Raw genomic sequence first — 17,449 nt, forward strand, 5'->3', positions numbered from 1 at the left:
AGAAAAAGCATGATTTTTCAAGGGCACCTATTAAAAGGACAACAATACTAATAAAAAAAAATTGTATTTACTTAGAAGCATTCAGAATGTCAACAAAACAGCTGCAACTTTTTTTTTTCCTTTTTGCAATTACAGAGTGGTATTCAGTTAACAGAACAACAATTATTTTCAGGATGCAGAGACAACTGAAGATGAAAAATGAACTACATCCCCGAATATAACTAATTTGTGCTGTGCACCAACAAGAACCTGCTTTAAAACTCCCATGCCAATTTACAACCCCCACACTGTACCAGGCAAGGTTAGTGGCCATTGAAATACCACTAAGGACAGGGCTATCTAAAGACACATTCGGTAGTGTGTTAACTATACAAAAAAAGAGACACTGTACAGTTTAAAAACAAATCTTACACAGCCTTACATTTCAATTTTTTTTTCTTTAAAAGGAGTGAGTTGTGTACAGGGGGGTTAAATGCTTTATAGACAAGAAAGAAATTGCTCTAAAAGAGACTTATTCATCATCATCATCATCTTCCTCCTCCTCCTCTTCCTCTTCTTCATCCTCTTCATCCTCCTCTTCCTCATCCTCATCTTCTTCCTCCTCCTTCTTCTTCTTGCTCTTCTCAGCCTTGGCAACTACTTTTTTGCCTGCATCAACCTTCCCTTTGGCCCGGTATGCAGCAATATCCTTAGAGGAGAAAAGCAGGGAGAATCTCAAAGATTTAACCAGCCAAGTGCTTTTCATAGTTTCCAAATGTTACTCATGAAACCAGACCCACTCAAGTAGCTGCCCCTTCTCCACATGCACTGGGCGAGGACCAGGAGCTGTAGCTTCACTTACAAGGTGAACTGAGGCCCAATGGCAAAGAAAGGGGAACCCTCTAACACAGAAATTATACTGGCGCATTGCAACACACTGCTCACAGCTGTTGAGGAACCTCCACTGTTAAGCTTCTGGGAACAGGTTGGAAAAGCTGCTGCCTTGGATGGTAAAGGCACAACTGAGCCCACTATCCCATAAGGAAATGAACTCCTAAGGTCCCTTTCTAGCCCTATCTTCTACAGTGTCTAAAGGAATGCACAGGAAAATCCTTGCTTGAGGCACAAAACTCTATTCATTCACCCAGAACACCTTACACTGATATGGCCTAATATTTGCGATCTTATGCGTCGGTGAAGAGCAATTATACAGAATTTTGCCTAACTGAAGTTTACAAAACAAAAGGTAGAAGAACTTGATTAAAGGGTAGACAGTGCCACCTTCTGCATGCAATAAATTTATTCTAGTGGTTTGTAACACACAAAATTCAGTTCCACTTATAGGGAAGTCAAAACTGTACCTAGAAGACCAAGACAGAAAAGCTGTTGAGACATACCAACTTTGTGCCAAAATTATAAAAATAATTGATTAACTGAGTCGATCTACAGGACTTAAACATACCAGCTACAGACAAACGTCAACACCTTTACAGAGGTGGTCCAAATCCTCAAATACTCCCCACCCAATAAACCTTACCTATCTTAAACTTATCTTACTGTTCTCTCAGACTCCTTGAAAATGTAGCATGAAATCCAACCTCCCCTGAGCCAAAGGACAGTCTCAGTGAAATACAAAGATTACGACACCTTAAAACCCCATTTGTAAGACTAAGAAATAAAGACAATACTAGTGAAGATTAAAATATTTGGGAATGAAGATTAATAATTCTACCATTTAAAACGTCTCTTATGAGTTGTCTTAGGAAAAACGTGGGAAAGCCTCTAGACCTGCAGTTCCTCTCCAGCACATAATTAGGACTCAAAGGGGCCACCTTGCTGACTACAATTCTGAAGTGTTGGGGGGTTTTGCCAGCAGGAGAAATACCCAGAGGAAGGTCACGGCACACAAATGGACATACATGCTGTACATTAGCAATAGGTGGTTGCTGAACCATTGTAAAGCATCATCAAGGGATGCTAACACGCATTCCCTCCTCTCTTGGTTTTCTCATACTGAGATGGGAATCTGCCTCTGGAAATAAAAACAGGTAGTACTGCCCCGTGTGCGCAACACAATTCTAGAGCTCCTATTACGATGGCAGGATTCAGCTTTAATAATTCAAGAAATTGTATGACATGCTGCTTCGTATCTATTATTAAGTAAGTTAATTGCTAGAAAGATGGACACAAACCAGGTACAAGAAAAAAACATGTCTAAAACTAGCATCTACTTAGTGACATTATTGCAAGAATAAATTTAAAAAAGCGCATCTATGTGTATAAATTACAGGATGCTCATAAATGCCTACAAACTTAGGGAGAACCACTTTATTCTTTACTAGCGTTACTTAGTACTATGAACTTAACTCGGATACTGCCGTGACCTACAGTTTTAGTAACAATCATGATACCTATGAAACCACCACTAATTGCCCAGAATTACAGATGAATGCAAATAGTTCAACACAAAGGACTGCAAATTCATGTTACAGTAACAAACTGCATGTCTCCCTTACGTGGCATTTTCCAACAAATATCATGACATTTGTCACTAGTGTGCTATAATTTGCAACATCAGGCATCAGAGCACACAAGGAGGGATTAAGCCTCTAAATTGCAGCTCAACCTCCCCAAATCACCTCCATAAATGTCAATGTTACCTTTTCATACTTCTCCTTCAGTTTAGCAGCTTTTTTCTCATACGGCTGTTTATCATCTGCAGCAGTGTTGTTCCACATCTCTCCCAGTTTCTTTGCCACATCCCCAATGGACAGACCGGGATGTTCTCCTTTGATTTTTGGACGAAACTCAGAGCAAAACAAGAAAAAAGCCGAACTACACAGGAAAGAAAGAGAAGACTACTTTAGACTTTTCTATAACAGTGAGGTTTTGACCCTTGTTACTGTTTCTTGAAAACGTTTTGGAAGAGCACCTAGAAGTGATACAGACATCAGTTACAATAGAAGATATCAGAATGGAACAAACTACTTTGAAAACTTAACGCATCCTTGTCTCTTAACTAATCCTGCACATCTGGTCCTATTTTTGGCAGGAAGGGTGAATTTTACACACTGTATGCAAAGAGAATCTGAAAAAAAAAGAGAAATGAATGATAGCAGGGGAGCAAATGCTGTGTCAGAACTGTTAACGGCAGAGAAGCTCCAATATTTGGTATTAAAATTGGGATTTCCAGATGACAGCATCAGTATATTCTGATGTACACTCACTTGTACAGAAACTTGCCTTTCGGCATTAGCTCCATTTAAAACACACACCAAAAATGTATTCCTACAAAGTACTGGTGTCCAAAAACCATCCCTCTAACCTGTTCTGTGCAAACGCCCCTTATTTTAAATGGACTGCTGATGAAAAACTCCACTTAAGCCAACAGGTAGGTAGCACGGGGCCTGCAATATCATACTGCCATTTTACAGCAGAATTACCCCCTTAACTGAAATTAGAAAAATCTGTCAGAACTGCATGCCATTGATTTTTCGCATGTACTTCTGAAGGCTGACATTATTCCAACTTTGATAAAGTGGGCCAGTCTGGAAATAAAACCCTAGCATCTGTAACTAAAATTTCAACCCATATTTACACCACCGGTCAGGAAAATCACACTGTCTTGTATTTCTGAAGCTCCTAAATCTGGATAAAATGACTATTCTATAGATACACGACAGTGCGATGGTCTCAAACAAGATGAACTAAAACTGAAAATCTACTTACGGAGGCCTCTTCGGTGCATTTGGATCCTTGAACTTCTTTTTTGTTTCGCCCTTAGGTGGTACGTAGTTTTTCATTTCTTTTTCATAACGAAGCTTGTCAGCCTTTGCCATATCTTCAAACTTCCCTTTCTCCTTAGAAGACATAGTCTGGAAGGCAATTAAAATCACAGAATCACAGAATAGCTCAAGTTGGAAAGGACTCGTAAGGATCAAAATGGTGTAAGATTCAAAAGCATGTCCACGTCCATTTCAAAATTACAGATGTAGGAGCTAAAGATAAGGCAAAAACAAGGAATGGTTATCACTAATCTTACAACTGCCCTTCACATCTACTTAAAAGCCTGAACTTTTAAAGAGATAATTTACAAACCCTAATAATTATTTCACACAAAACCGTAGTTTAAGGTTTTGTGGGTGTTTTTAAGCGGTTATTCCTACCTTCCATCGTTCTGAGCATTTTTTTGAGAACTCTGAAAAGTTCACTGAAGCATCTGGATGTTTCTTCTTGTGCTCCTCCCGGCAGGTTTGCACAAAGAAGGCGTATGAAGACATTTTACCTCTCGGCTTTTTAGGATCGCCTTTGCCCATTTTTGATGATTTTCTGTAACAAAGTAAAAAAAGACAATTTTAAAACTTTTACTTTTTACAAATCAACGTAGCAGGTAATCTGCAATGAAGGATCATGCCATGAACAAGGCCCATCAAGACAATACTTCAAAATCATACAATGGGAAGAAGTTTCTCTTCTGGAAAGTTTATTGAAGATTTCTGCCATTGATATTTGAGGTGACTTGGACACAAGTAACTCTACATCTCAAATAGCCTTAAAAACATGCAGTTGTGGTCTATGGCAAGCAAAAAATGTCCCTTCCAAGTAATCTGAAAGTACTAGCATCGGTGCAACGGAAACCATGCTCCTCACTGCTAGCATATCAATTCTATGCTTGGAAGGAATAAATTATACTGAAAGAAAGAATACTCAAGTATCCTGTCTCAGCTGGGTTTATGGGTTACTACTTGTTTTCTTCCTAAAGTCGATTTCTATCCCCTTCCCCTGTAGGCCTGAGGTGGTTTATTTTCAAGAGATCTGTATCGTTTTCATCATTTTTGTTTGTGTATTACTACTCTCCCTTAAATGTACTGCAAAAAACTACTCTCTTTGTACGTCTATCTAGAAACACGGTAATGAAACACTCCGCACTTTGTAAGACATGTTATAACCAAGCCAGGGACGCCGAAAGTATGACATTTACATATGACTAGCAGAGCACATATCGCTGGCAGAGCTGCGTGAGGACTATCAGACTCTTTCAGGGACTAAGAGGGAATGAGAAACACCTTCCTGCAACTTTCACACCCAAGTCAGACATTCAGAGTGTTTCTCCATAGCTCCTTTGAAAAACCTACTTGCACCCTGACGAACTCTGCCCTTCGGCAGGATTTAAAAGAAAAAAACAACGATGGAAAGAAAAAACATGAAAGGCGCAGGCAGTGCCCGCTGTGCTGCCACAAGAGCGGCGTTTCCTATCTGTTTGGCGGACAGAGGCAGATTTCTGCGCTGTGACTAAACACGTCCGGTTTGAAGTTTCTGTCGGGTAAACAAGCGGCTGCCGCGCCGGGAGCCGCTGCCCGAGGCGGGGGTCGCGGTGCCCGCGTTTAAAACCCTCCTTCCCGCCATTTTGGAAACGGGGCGGGGGGAAACTTCAGCGGTGAGAGGAGGGAGAGAAAGTCCCGTTATGGGGTAGCGGCCGCGCAGCTCCGCGTTCCCGACCCCCCTTCCCCCCCCTTCATCCAATGTGCCGGTTCCTCCCCGCGCCGCCACGAGGCGGCAGAGGAGGAGGAGAGGGAGGTCACAGCCGCCGCGCCTCCTCCTGCCATTTTGTGCGCTGAGGCGAGCGGGGCGCGCGCACCGCCCCCCCACCCCCCTTTTCCCGCCACTCCCCCGCGGCGGCGGGCGGGGCGCGCGCGCGGACCCCCCCCTCCTCACACACACACACACATACACACACACACACGCCCCCCCAACCCCTCAGCCCGGCCTCGCGCCGCGACCCCCGCGGCGGCGGGAACGGCGCGTCGAACATGGCTTCTTCCTCCCGGCCCTTCCCTTTGTGTGAGGAGAAGGAGGGAAGGCGCAGCGGGCAGAGCCACGGCGGCGGAGAGACCCCCACCCCACCCCTCACCGCCGTCTCGCTGCTGAGGAAATAAAAATAATAAAATAATGATAATGATTAAAAAAAAAACCAGAAAGTTGCGCCGAACTGCGCCCCCGCGCGCCGCCGCTCGCGTTGTTTTCTCGCTCGCCGCTCCCGTCAGCCATGTTCCAGCCGCGGCCCGCCGCCCGGGCCGAGCCCCGCCCGGGTGTGCGCGTGTGTATGTGAGTGTGTGTGTGTGCGTGGGGGGGACGACGACAGCGCGATCGCTGCCCGCGCCACGGCCCCGCGCGGCCCCTTTGTGTGGCGGTGGGGCGGGCGAGCCCCGGTGTGTCTGTGTGTCTGCGTGTGTGTCCGTGTGTCCGTCCGTCCCCCCCCCCGCGTTACTCACCCGCACGCAGCCCCGCACCAGCCACACAGACGCTGCCCCGGCCGCCCGCCCGGCCCCGGCGCCGCGTGGGTCGCTGTGTATCCCGGTTCACCGCAATGGCTGTGAGAGCGGGATCGATACGCAGCCTCCTCACACTCTCGGCGCTGGTAACATTACTCTCAACGCAGCCCGTTCCCTATTGGCTGCCGCCAAGCCAAGCGCTGCTCCCATTGGGCGAACCCCTTCCATTGTCCTGACCAGAGAGGCGACGCCATTGGGCGCGGCGCGGGACACGTCACCGAGGATCCAAAGGGCGCGCGAATATAAAACCGACGCGAGGTTGGAGACCCGATCGCGGCGCCGCCGCGGCCTCGCGGCAGGGCGGGACCCGCCGACAGCGCAGGGGGCTCCGGCGGGCGCGCGACCTGCAGCGCGGGGTGGAGGGGGGCGGTGGCCCGAGGGGCGCGCGGGAGTGCGCCCCGTGCGCCACCGCCTCTCCTCGCCCCCCCCTCCCCCCCGCGGAGACCTAATAGAGAGCAAAGCAAGCTCTTCTATTCCTGTCCTGTGAGACTTCATCTGGAGTGTTGTGTCCAGTTATGAGATCCTCAGCATAAAAAGGATATGGAGCTGTTGGAACGGGTCCAGAGGAAGGACACGAGGATGATCGGAGCGCTGGAGCACCCCTCATACAAGTACAGGCTGAGAGAGTTGGGCTTGTTCAGTCTGGAGAAGAGAAGGCTCCAAGAAGACCTCACAGTGACCTTCTGAATAACTGAAGGGGGCTACAAGAAAGCTGGAGATGGATATGTAATGATAGGGTATGGGGTAATAGCTTTAAATAGAAAGAAAGTAGATTGAGCTTAGATATAAGGAAGAAATTCTTCACTGTGAGGGTGGTGAGATGCAGGCACAGGTTGCCCAGGGAGTAGTGGGTGTCCCATCCCTGGAAGTGTTCAAGGTCAGGTTAGATGACACTTTGAGCAACCTGGTGTAATAGAAGGTGTCATCTAGGAGTTGGAACTAGATGATCTTTAAGGTCCTTTTCAACCTAAACCCTTCTATGACTACGATTTACTGTTTAAATTCCTGCATCACATTGCACTGCATTATTTCTAAAGAGGCTGCCTGTTGGTTTAAAAGTTCGGCAAAACTTCCAGTACCTGAAGAGAGCCACAAGAAAGCTGGAGAGGGACTGTTCGCAAAGGCTTGTAGTGATATGACTAGGAGCAATGGGTATAAACCGGAGAGGAGCAGATTTAGACGAGATATAAGGAAGAACTTCTTCATGATGAGGGTGGTGAGGCACTAGGAGAGGTTGCTTAGGGAAGCTGTGGCTGCCCCATCCCTGGAGGTGTTCAAGGCCACGTTGGATGGAGCCTTGGGCAGCCTGATGTAGTGGGAGGTGTCCCTGCCTATGGTAGGGGGGTTGGAACTGCATGATCTTTAAGGTGTCTTTCAACCCAAGCTATTCTATGATTTAGAGTTATAATATTGTGTTACTTGGTATACTGTTTACTTAAATAAGAGTCTAGAGTTAAAATAGGTGATTTATCATACTGTTTGCTTAGCTTTTTAGCACGAGTAGCAAGACTTGCTATGAAGCACAAGGCTCACCTTCAGGTCTCAGCACTTCTGGAATAATGTCCCGTGCCCCAGGATCTTTACACAGAGGCAGACTGGGCTACATCTCACCTGTCCTTTCCCTGCTTTTTTTATAGTCACTTGCACTGTAAAAATAATCTCTAGAGGCCTCTCGAACAGAAGGAACCTCTCTTTACATCTGCTTCACCATTTACATCTATTTTACTGACGCGAACAATGCTGGGAGGAGCAGTGTTGTGATAAATCCAAAACCACTGACCCTCTCTGAAAGGTGTTTTCTGTGCACTTGCTGAAGTATCAGACACTTGAATAAAGACAGCTATATACAGGTGCATATACCAAAAGGCATTCTTACATCGCAGCTCTTGTTACGCTAGCAATGTGAGTAGCAGGTAATGTTAAGAGATAGTCTGCAAAATCCATAAAAGTTTTGTAGGCCACCTAAACATTAAAATAGGACAAACCTGTGTGTGCCAGACCACAAACCCTTCTGAAACTGGATAGGAGAAGAATTTAGGAGACCATAATAAGAAGGTAGATTGTCAAAATCAACTCTTTATACATGAATGTTTGTGACCAATAATAAAATTTAAAGCATTACCCCCTGACAAACAAAATAATTGACAAAGCCTCTACCTTTTCTTCGAGGGGACCATGGCTAATAGCATTCAGGAGCAGGAATAAACTGTAGTGAAAAGTGAATCCTAGGAAGTTGTGCTTAAGGTCCCAAGCAAAACCAGTCTTTATATACAAGAATGATGATACTACATACCTTTTCTTTTAGCCTAACGCTGCTTGCTTAGTTCCTTAGTAAGAGAGAAACTTGGAGAATAGTAGTTTATTAGCTTTAGGGCTATGCTAACAGAAAGCTGTACAAATACTGGGAAAAAGCCCCAAAGCCACATCTTAAAGTCATAATTGTACCAATTTCCAGTCCAGCCAGGCCTAAGTTCAATAAACTAGCTTCCACTTTCTTTACATTCAAATGTGGTTAAAAAGAAACCAATATAATCACACTAGTAGCAGCTCCCTGTGGACACTTTTATGCTGGAATGCCTCAATTCTCTACTTGCTTACATCCATGTTAGGTGGATTGAATCATTTTAATCGTCTCAGTAGAAGAGCTGGGATAAAATCTTGTGAAGATGGTCACTTTGCACAGTTCATCTCCAGGAATTAATCCACAGAAGAGGTTGCAAGAGATTTGCTTTGCCGCAGAATGACTGTTTGATGATCCTCAGACAATTCTTAGTGCTTTTTCTTCCTTCTTCAAGCAGGGTGGTATTTCTAAAACGTTATATATACTGCTGCAACAAAAGCAAGTCTCAAATGAATCTCTAGCAGAGGCCACCGGGGTGCTGATCTGCTAGAAAGAGTTATCGTAGTGGAATGCAGCGATACTCTCTACACTCAGTCTTTGTCCAGAGAGCTACACACTGCTGACTGGTCTCAGTGTCACATTGACATTTGTGATACTGGACAATGTGGAACAAAAATTGCACATTTTTCCTTCACTGGCTTCCCTCTTTCAATATACTGTTGCACACCATACGTGTACGTCCCATGAAAATAATAGACGGGTTCTATAGAGGGTATAATAGGTCCTCTTAGGAAGCTGGCAGCACATGTTTAGACACATTCAGCTAAGAGCTATTCAACCTGACAAGACGTAAATCACCTCCCAATAAGTAACCGAATATGTAGCAGGGAAACTTCATAATTCAAGAAGCTTATACTGGGTCTTCTTCTAAGTGTCATTTACACTTTCTACCTTTGTCCTCTGGCGATTCTCACGTCCAAGAAAACACCATTTTCTCCTAAGAGTCTTCCTAAGTTAACTGTGCCCCTCGTGGCCGAGGAACAAGTCCCATAAATCATATACATTTTTACACATCTGCTGACAGAATATTTGTATTAGTATTGATCTGATCCCCTTAGTTAATCCAGAGTCAAGTAATTTCTGTTCTGGATCCAATGCTCAAGCCAGTTGCCACTGCTTGGTTATGATTGTTGCCTCCTAACATTTCCTGTCCTCAAGCTGGTGCAAAGTATTGCCAGTGAGAAGGCAAACATACACCAAATCTTCTATCACGATTATCAATCATTTGGCAAGATGGGGTGCTTTATGGAAGTAAAAGACTTTTTTAACTCATGGCGCTCGTTTGTGACAGAGTGTTGATGGACAAACGACAGTGATTCTTCTATCTGAAACAATGTGAAAATACATGAACAGTAAGAAACACTAATGATTCTGTCTCAAGGAAAGTGGGGGTTTTTTTGGTGCTTTGTGTTTTAGAATTTAAACCTTTACACGGAATATGGAGCAGAGAAAAACTCTAAAGGGTACTAGTATTTACGTGGCCTAGTTGTGCAGGAGCTGATAGCTTTGCACACGGGGAACTTCTTTAAAGTTTCTTCCATGAAAACCAGATCTGAAAGGAAGGAAAAAGAAGGTATTTATTCCCAGGTGTTGTCTAGAGCCAACAATTTAGTAAAAGGTAAGCAATGAGGTATTGCTGATTACACGACATATTCCTGTAAAGGTTTTCCTTCACCTCTGCTGGTTATATGCTAAAGCCTGTGCAGGTTTCCATATTCCAGTGTATTTCTTCCTCAGCCCTTGATGACAGAAATAAAAAGAATTTACTCATCCATTGCTGACAGTAGCATTTTTTACGGAAGCAGTATATATTTCTTCTCTTGTTCACGCTGTGCCACATCCCTTCCGATACTTTACAAACATGCCTTCTCCTGCAAACTGAAGTCCAAATCTGTTTTAAATTACACAAGTGCAGTCACTGAGATCACTCAGATAACACTGGACACCTTTGACTTCACACACAGGGGCCTTGCCCACAGAATATTCGGGTCATAACAGCCCAGTATGACTGCTCCAGGAAAAAAACAAGTATGTAGCAGCACAGGAAGTTTCAAAACCCCTATTTGGTAATTTTGGTGTTTTGCAAACTAGAGTATACTTTGGGAAAAGTCAGTTGGATTGGATGTCATATTGCAAAGCAAGAGTAAGACTACGATTTCTATCAGATATGTGTTTTCAAACACTTCAATGTTTACAATATCCTTTGTAGCTTCTGACTTGAACACTCACAGAAATATTTGTAAGGAGTCTTTTGGTCCAACTTCTCCATGCAAGGCAAGTTGAACTTGGATGGAAACATCAGCTATATATTCTCAACCTCTTTACAAAACATCCTTTTGGTTTCTGTTTTCTTTAGAGATAATGGAGAAAAGCCTCTTCAAAGACAGAACTGTTCTTTTAAACAATGTATTGCTGAGTAAGAACAGAAAAGTTCCAACTGAATGATGAAAACAAAGTTGTATTTTGGTTTTTTTTTAAACTACCTCCCTCTTCAGATCATTGCTCATGTAGCTCACAATTGAAGACTTCTAGCAAAGACAAACAAGGATGGAGAAATCCAGGAAGCACAGACTGCTGGCAGCGAAGCCTGATCAAGAGAGGTGCAGAGTGGGAATCTCATTCTCCTCAGCTCCCAAAATAACTTTGTGAAACACCTTGGTGAGACTCCTCCAGCAGAATTTTCGAGGAAGTTGCTGTATATATAGAGAGCCAGACCTTAGAAAGTGCCTGCTGTGGTTGCTGAAAGAGGTGAGAAAAGGAACTTGCATTGATTCCACAAGATGCAGGGTAGCACACCTTCCCTCGGGCAATAAGGTTGCTGTTCCATGCCACCACCTTCTCTTGCAAGTTTTGCTTTCTGTGAAGGACTCTGCTTTCTCGCTCATGGTTTTGTCTGGAAAGCAGATAATTTCAAAGCACACTTGGACACTAAAGAGATTCCCTGCCATCACTGGACCTCTGAATTTTGTCACTCTGTCCTCCTTCCCAAGGAATGAGATAAATGTTTCTTCAGGTCAAAATTAAGAGATTACAGGGAAAATGGCACAACAAAAACTAGCTCATCAGTCAAATCCAAAGCTACTGTTAGGTTAGTTCTAATGGGACCTGAAAGCCTTTCTTGACAAAAATGTTACATGTTCAGCTCAAAATGAGAGCAAAACGTCTGCATTGACAGGGCACCCAGGCACATGTACTTACAATGGAGCTGCTGGTGATTTAGATTATCACTGTTGTTTTCAAACACTTCTCGCCATACAGCAGGTAGGTTGTTCGCAGTGCATTTGGAAAAAGCACTGGCCACATTACCGGAGGCTGCAGTGCCAGCCTATATGCAGCCTGGACAAACACCATTCTCAGTTGCTTACTAGATGCAGACTTACAACCAATATTTTCCTCTGATGTCTTATTTGAAATCTTCAGGAGATACTTCAAATATTTTCTTAAAATCATTCTGGAAGAGAAAGATTCCATTCAAAGAAATGGGACTTAGCATGGCTGCAAATAGTGGCAATGCACAGAATGTGCTTTGCCTTACCTTTCCAGCTGGATTTGCTCAGATTGCATCAAGTAATCTGCATATATTGCTGTTTTTTCTTGTATTAGTGAGCATTATCTAGAGAACAGAGTTTCAGGAGGCCTTTTGTCCTTTCACTGTGGATGAATGGCTGGCTAGTCAAGATGCACGAATAAGCGGTAACTGAGGAGAAGTGGCAGTCAGACAAAGTAACCTCAGATGACTAAAGGAAGTGGTCTGGGAGAGGCAGGCAGAGAGCAGGGATGGCACCGGTGCTATTGTGGTAATTCCCTTGCCAGCCTTCATGTGCAAACCAGCTAATTTTTGTTGACATGTGAGCCCTGCAGACAAGCCATCATTTCTAGAGCCGGCAGGTTCTTAAATTAGGGTCAGTACTTAGACAGCGCTTTTCCCCATAGAACAGATAACATGAAAATTTGTATGCTCTTTTTTAGGAATTAACAGTCAAGTATACAAGAAAACACATTTCTGTAGCAAAAGCATATATCCACACTGTGCAGTTCATGAAATGGGCAAAACTGACACAGATACATCAGTGCAGACTTTTGATGATAAGTACACAATGAACATGTTTTTTCATACTGAAAATATTGTACAGATAGTAACCATTTAATGATAATGGTAATGGAACTTAGTTTTATGATGTATTTCCTTTAGTGCCTTATTCCTTATGTGTAAGTAGATAACTTCTTTCAATGCCTCTGTGAAACTCTCCATGCAGAATTTCAGACAGATGGGAACTGTCTTCAGCTTCAACAGCAAAAAGGAGTTCAAGAAATGTTCTTCCAGCACAGGACTATTTCTGAAATCACTGACCTATTGAGATGTTTGCTTTGCTGAGAGCACAACATGCAGTGCAACATCTTCTTATCTCTTCAACCTTCTGGAAGCATTGCATCAAATACTCAATTCCTCTCCATAATCTCCAAACCATTTACGTGATCGCACATTCACGTCCACTACCAATATAAGAGTTACCAGATGCTTCTAACAAACGCAAAATGGTGCTGTCCACCTTCACAGGCCCTCTCCTCTAAAGGTATTAGTACTCAGCATCTCTCAATCCAGCCTAGATGCAGGTAAGCTTCAGATGCTGACACCATCATTAGACTTCTACACCTGAACAGGCCAAATCCAGCCAGGCCTAAGGTGATAAAAAATATCTGAGATTCCCTTCCTTCCTTTTTTATCCAGCCCAGAAGATTAAACAAGACGTGCTCCCTCACACGTGGGACTCCTTTAGGTAGCCTTCAGTGTTACATGTTAAATTGGAAAGATTCCTGGGGCCAGGTATAGTGCTGGGACAGAGATACTATTCCCTTATCTATGTGTTTTCTGAAAACACACAATATACAAACACCACTGATCCGTACTCTGAGCCTTTCTCCAGGACTCTATCCATACCTGCAACACAGGCTAAACCATTTGCTTCTGAGTATATAGAGAACACCTTCACACCCACACAGACCCTAACATTAGAAATCCTTGCACGGTATTATCTCCACAGAACAGGAAAATAATGTGAATTTATGGGATGCTGATTGAAACGGGGGAATGCAGCACACATCACTCTATCTGGTAACTACACAGGATCTACCGTGATGTCTACGCGACATAGAATCAGTTACAGGAACTGCTGGAGGAAATAACCATTAGCTTATAGCTTCAAAAAGGAACTTGCATTGTTTGGCAGGATGGCCTTGCTCTTTCATTGAATACAGCCAAGTGTATACGCTTCTCACTGAGTAGTGTCTGTTTCAGCCTTGATAATGCAATGGTAGACAACGCAGTGCTTCTCATTCATTCGGGAATTGTCCATGTATTCAGCTATTTCATTAACTTGCTAACTTCTCAGTGAGAAATGGTGCTCAAGGAAGATTATGAGTACTACAAGCTGTTAGAGTGAATCACTTAAGGAAGGCAAAGAACACATCCCGGAAGCGCAGAAGAAGCCTTGAAAAGCTGTTATCCTTTCTCCATCTCTTTCCTTCCTGTTCCCTTTCTCTCCTTCTTCCCATACTGCTGTGCAAAAATAAGCTGGAAGATGTCCTGTGGCAGCTGTACCTCCTCACCATCAGTAGCATTATTCAATGGGAAAGCAGTTTTCTAGCCACTATCCCTCTACCCCCACCCCTAGAATGATTATCCAGTATGTATTATCTTCCAGTGTGTGCTGCATTGCTCTAACACCTAGCGTTATATGCAGCCATGCCAGTTTATAACTGGTTCAGGAAGGAGGATCACCACTTAAACAGCCATTCAGAGAAATGAAATCATGCTAGTATTCTTACAAAGACTGTCTCCAGCTTCTATCATAATCATCCTGCGTCTTCTACCAGCTTCTTTCCCAGTGCCGTCACCACACTTTATTTAAGGGCTCTGTTCCAGGACTTGAGAGATTCAGGAGAAGAAATTGAGGCAACCTAGGATGCAAGAAATGACATACTTTATATCAACCACACTTGTGACACCAAAGGGCATTCAAGGGAATGCCCACTTCTCTCATCCTTCCAGCAACATCTTTCCTCCATGGACTCACCATCACAGAGGAACAACTTCTACCCCAAGTCACCCTGTGCTACCAAAAACCTAGTATTAACTTTTCACATTCTTGTAGTCTAAATCTATTTAGATTAGTACTTTCTTAACTAGAGTCCATTTGGCTTTCTATGCTGTCCCTATTCACCTTTCCTCCATTTTCAGGAGTTTTAGAGGATTTTAAGTCTTTTACATTATTTTAATTATCTTTTTTCCCCTCATTTACTGTATTTCCATAAATTTTAATTTTGCCGAAACAAAGTTCCTTGTTGAATATGGCCCAAGTTTCACTGAGGCAATGATGCTGCAAAGGAAAGGTGTACTCTGTTTTCAAAGTCAAAAAGTAAGACAGTTCAGACAGAAAGTCAATGTGGTGACCTCAAATTTGTCTAAGACACAACATTAGACAAACTTGCATTAAATTAATCTGCAGCGCTGAGAGTTTAAACAGTCTGTAGTTCAATTTAATGAAATCTGATCGTTTCCATGAGGGATAAGTGTGGATCTGGGCGTGCACATTCAATTCAGATGCTAATATGCACAATACGCATAGAAGTCACTGGGAAGGCCGACATGCTTTGACCAGGCAGCCATTTGGTTCGTCTCCTTAGGGTAAATTCAACTCAAGCTTCTCTGCAAGTATGGAGACAAATCAAAACGAGTAGCCACTCTTTTGGTAAGAAATACTGAGGCAGTAAAATTTTCAAGAGCCTGTTTGAAGTTGTGGATTTTGGTTGTTTGAATTCTTATATAGCTCAAGGGTGACAGCTTTTACAACAAAAGAAATTCTTGCTACTATATTATTTCTTCTGTTGCAGCATAACAGATCACATAACTGCTCTGGGGTTTCCAGTTATAAGCAAGGGGCTACTGATGGAATTAAATGGATGCAAGAAATGCATATATTCACATCGATTCACAGTCTCTATTTCCAGTGGCCGGCATAGTCTGTTACTAACAAAGGTTTTGCATTCAATCCTACAAAACTTTAGCATGTTTGTATTACCATGTTATCTGCAACATTTCAAGTTTTGACTTATTTTTGTTGCTTTACAATTAAGAATATTATTTTTATTTCACTTCTATCTCCTTAAAAGCCTCAACACAAACATACTTTTGAAACCCCTCCTGCACACCCAGACTTGCTGATGCCCTTTTGAAGTTATGAACCATTTAAATCTTTTTAAAATGATCCCTCCTCTTCTGTCTTGTAACAATTACACACTCAAATGTGTTGAAGTCATATTAAATAGTTGTTTATTTCATCTAACCTTGAAAAAATGTCACGTTCTGACCATACTAACACAGGAGTAACCACTGAAGTAATTTTACTTCTGTGTATATGCGACTAGTAAAATACAGTTTTATGTTTCTTTTTTAATAGAAAAATTAGAGAAGGGATAGAAAAAAGCCAAAAAATCATCTGATAGCGTGAAAAAATGAGAACCATAAAAAGCTCAATCTGTTTAGTTTTTTTTAATAAGAAGAAAGAAAAAAGGTTGAGAAGTAACTTGATTACAGGGTAAAAGCACCTTCCTGGGGAGAAAATAGTGAGTACTAAAGAGCTCTTTAATCCATCAGAGAAAAGCATAACAAGAATCAATGACTGGAAGCTGAAGGCAAACAAATGTAAATGGAAATAAGGTAGAAAATTTTTAGCAGTAGGCATGATTACTGCTTGTATTATCATAGTACCTGGAAGCTAAATCATGGATCAAGGCTCCCTCACACTAGGTGCCGGTAAGAAAAAACCAGCAAAGCAATAAAAAAAAACCCCTTCAAAACCCCTAAACAAACAAAAAATTCCAACCCAAAACCAAAGAAAAACAATCCCTGCCAAAAGGTTACAAACTTCGAGTAAGATGAAGTAACATAGTAAATCAATGATAATATTATCTGATATGACAGGCAACGGTTTCAGGCCACGGTTTCATGATACAAAGTGTTGAGCAGAGATACAGGCTTAAGGTGATTCTGCCCTGTCAAGACTGATTGTTCCTCCTCCCACAATTTCTCTGCAGCTGTGAAACTTTGAAAAGTCATCCTTGTTTGTTTTGGGTTTTGTTTTTTTTTTTTAAAAGTATTAAAAGCAGAGTTTTATTTTTTCTTTACAACAAAATGCCAGTGGAACTGATCTACTTCTGCAAAGGTTTTGATTTTTATGAATTTCAGTGAACGGCTTGATGAAAATTTTCCTCACTATTCATATATCTCATCATCATCATCTCTGGCACCGTTTACAGAACATCTGAATTTGCTGCATTACTGGTGGGAAAAGACTGTATAACCCACAGAGAAATATGCAGAAGCATTTGTTTTCCTCGTAGCAAATAATTAGTCCAGTCACCAAATCTCAACTGTCATCCTTGGATAAGGTAAAACATTAACAAAAACTGAAACCTAGCCCATGGTCTGGCAAGATTTCTCTGAACCACCCCACTCTATCATCCTAATCAAGTCTAAAATTAAGGACAAAGAGATGAGCTTGTGATTCTCAGCCCCGCTGTGCTGGCACTGGCGTCTACACACCATCCTTAGTAGCTCACAAACACAACAGGCCACTGCGTTTTGACTGTGAAGATGAAAGGACCAAGCGCAGAGCAGTATTTTCGATTATAAAAGTTTTTGCTACCTGTCTTTAAGATCAAAGATGACATGGATTGC

At 42.6% G+C, this 17,449-nt stretch overlaps 1 protein-coding gene and 1 long non-coding RNA gene across 6 annotated transcripts in view; both read right to left on the reverse strand.

The window, feature by feature from the left end:
- Window positions 1-19: 19 nt before the first annotated feature.
- Window positions 20-6,417, reverse strand: HMGB1 (high mobility group box 1). Of its 2 annotated transcripts, none has more exons than XM_054079536.1 (5): window positions 6,252-6,417; window positions 4,146-4,308; window positions 3,709-3,854; window positions 2,640-2,814; window positions 20-688 (listed from the first exon to the last, which is right to left on the reverse strand). In XM_054079536.1, exons 2-5 carry the CDS (start codon window positions 4,293-4,295, stop codon window positions 512-514), a joined length of 648 nt encoding a protein of 215 aa, XP_053935511.1. In that variant the 5' UTR covers window positions 4,296-4,308; window positions 6,252-6,417; the 3' UTR covers window positions 20-511. The 2 variants fall into 2 exon arrangements, with proteins under 2 accessions (XP_053935511.1, XP_053935518.1); XM_054079543.1 differs by lacking the exon at window positions 6,252-6,417 and adding an exon at window positions 5,952-6,087.
- Window positions 6,418-8,414: 1,997 nt separating this feature from the next.
- LOC128851005 (uncharacterized) overlaps window positions 8,415-17,449 on the reverse strand; it is a 46,279-nt gene continuing 37,244 nt past the window's right edge. For 3 of the 4 annotated variants that reach the window (XR_008448287.1, XR_008448286.1, XR_008448288.1), the window contains 2 exons: window positions 14,539-14,670; window positions 8,415-12,163 (listed from right to left, as the gene is read on the reverse strand). This is a non-coding gene — a long non-coding RNA (uncharacterized LOC128851005). The remainder of the gene's footprint in view (window positions 12,164-14,538; window positions 14,671-17,449) is intronic. The other variant, XR_008448289.1, reaches the window with a different exon arrangement.

Source organism: Cuculus canorus, chromosome 1 (genome assembly GCF_017976375.1).
Source record: "Cuculus canorus isolate bCucCan1 chromosome 1, bCucCan1.pri, whole genome shotgun sequence".
Classification (NCBI taxonomy): domain Eukaryota; kingdom Metazoa; phylum Chordata; class Aves; order Cuculiformes; family Cuculidae; genus Cuculus; species Cuculus canorus.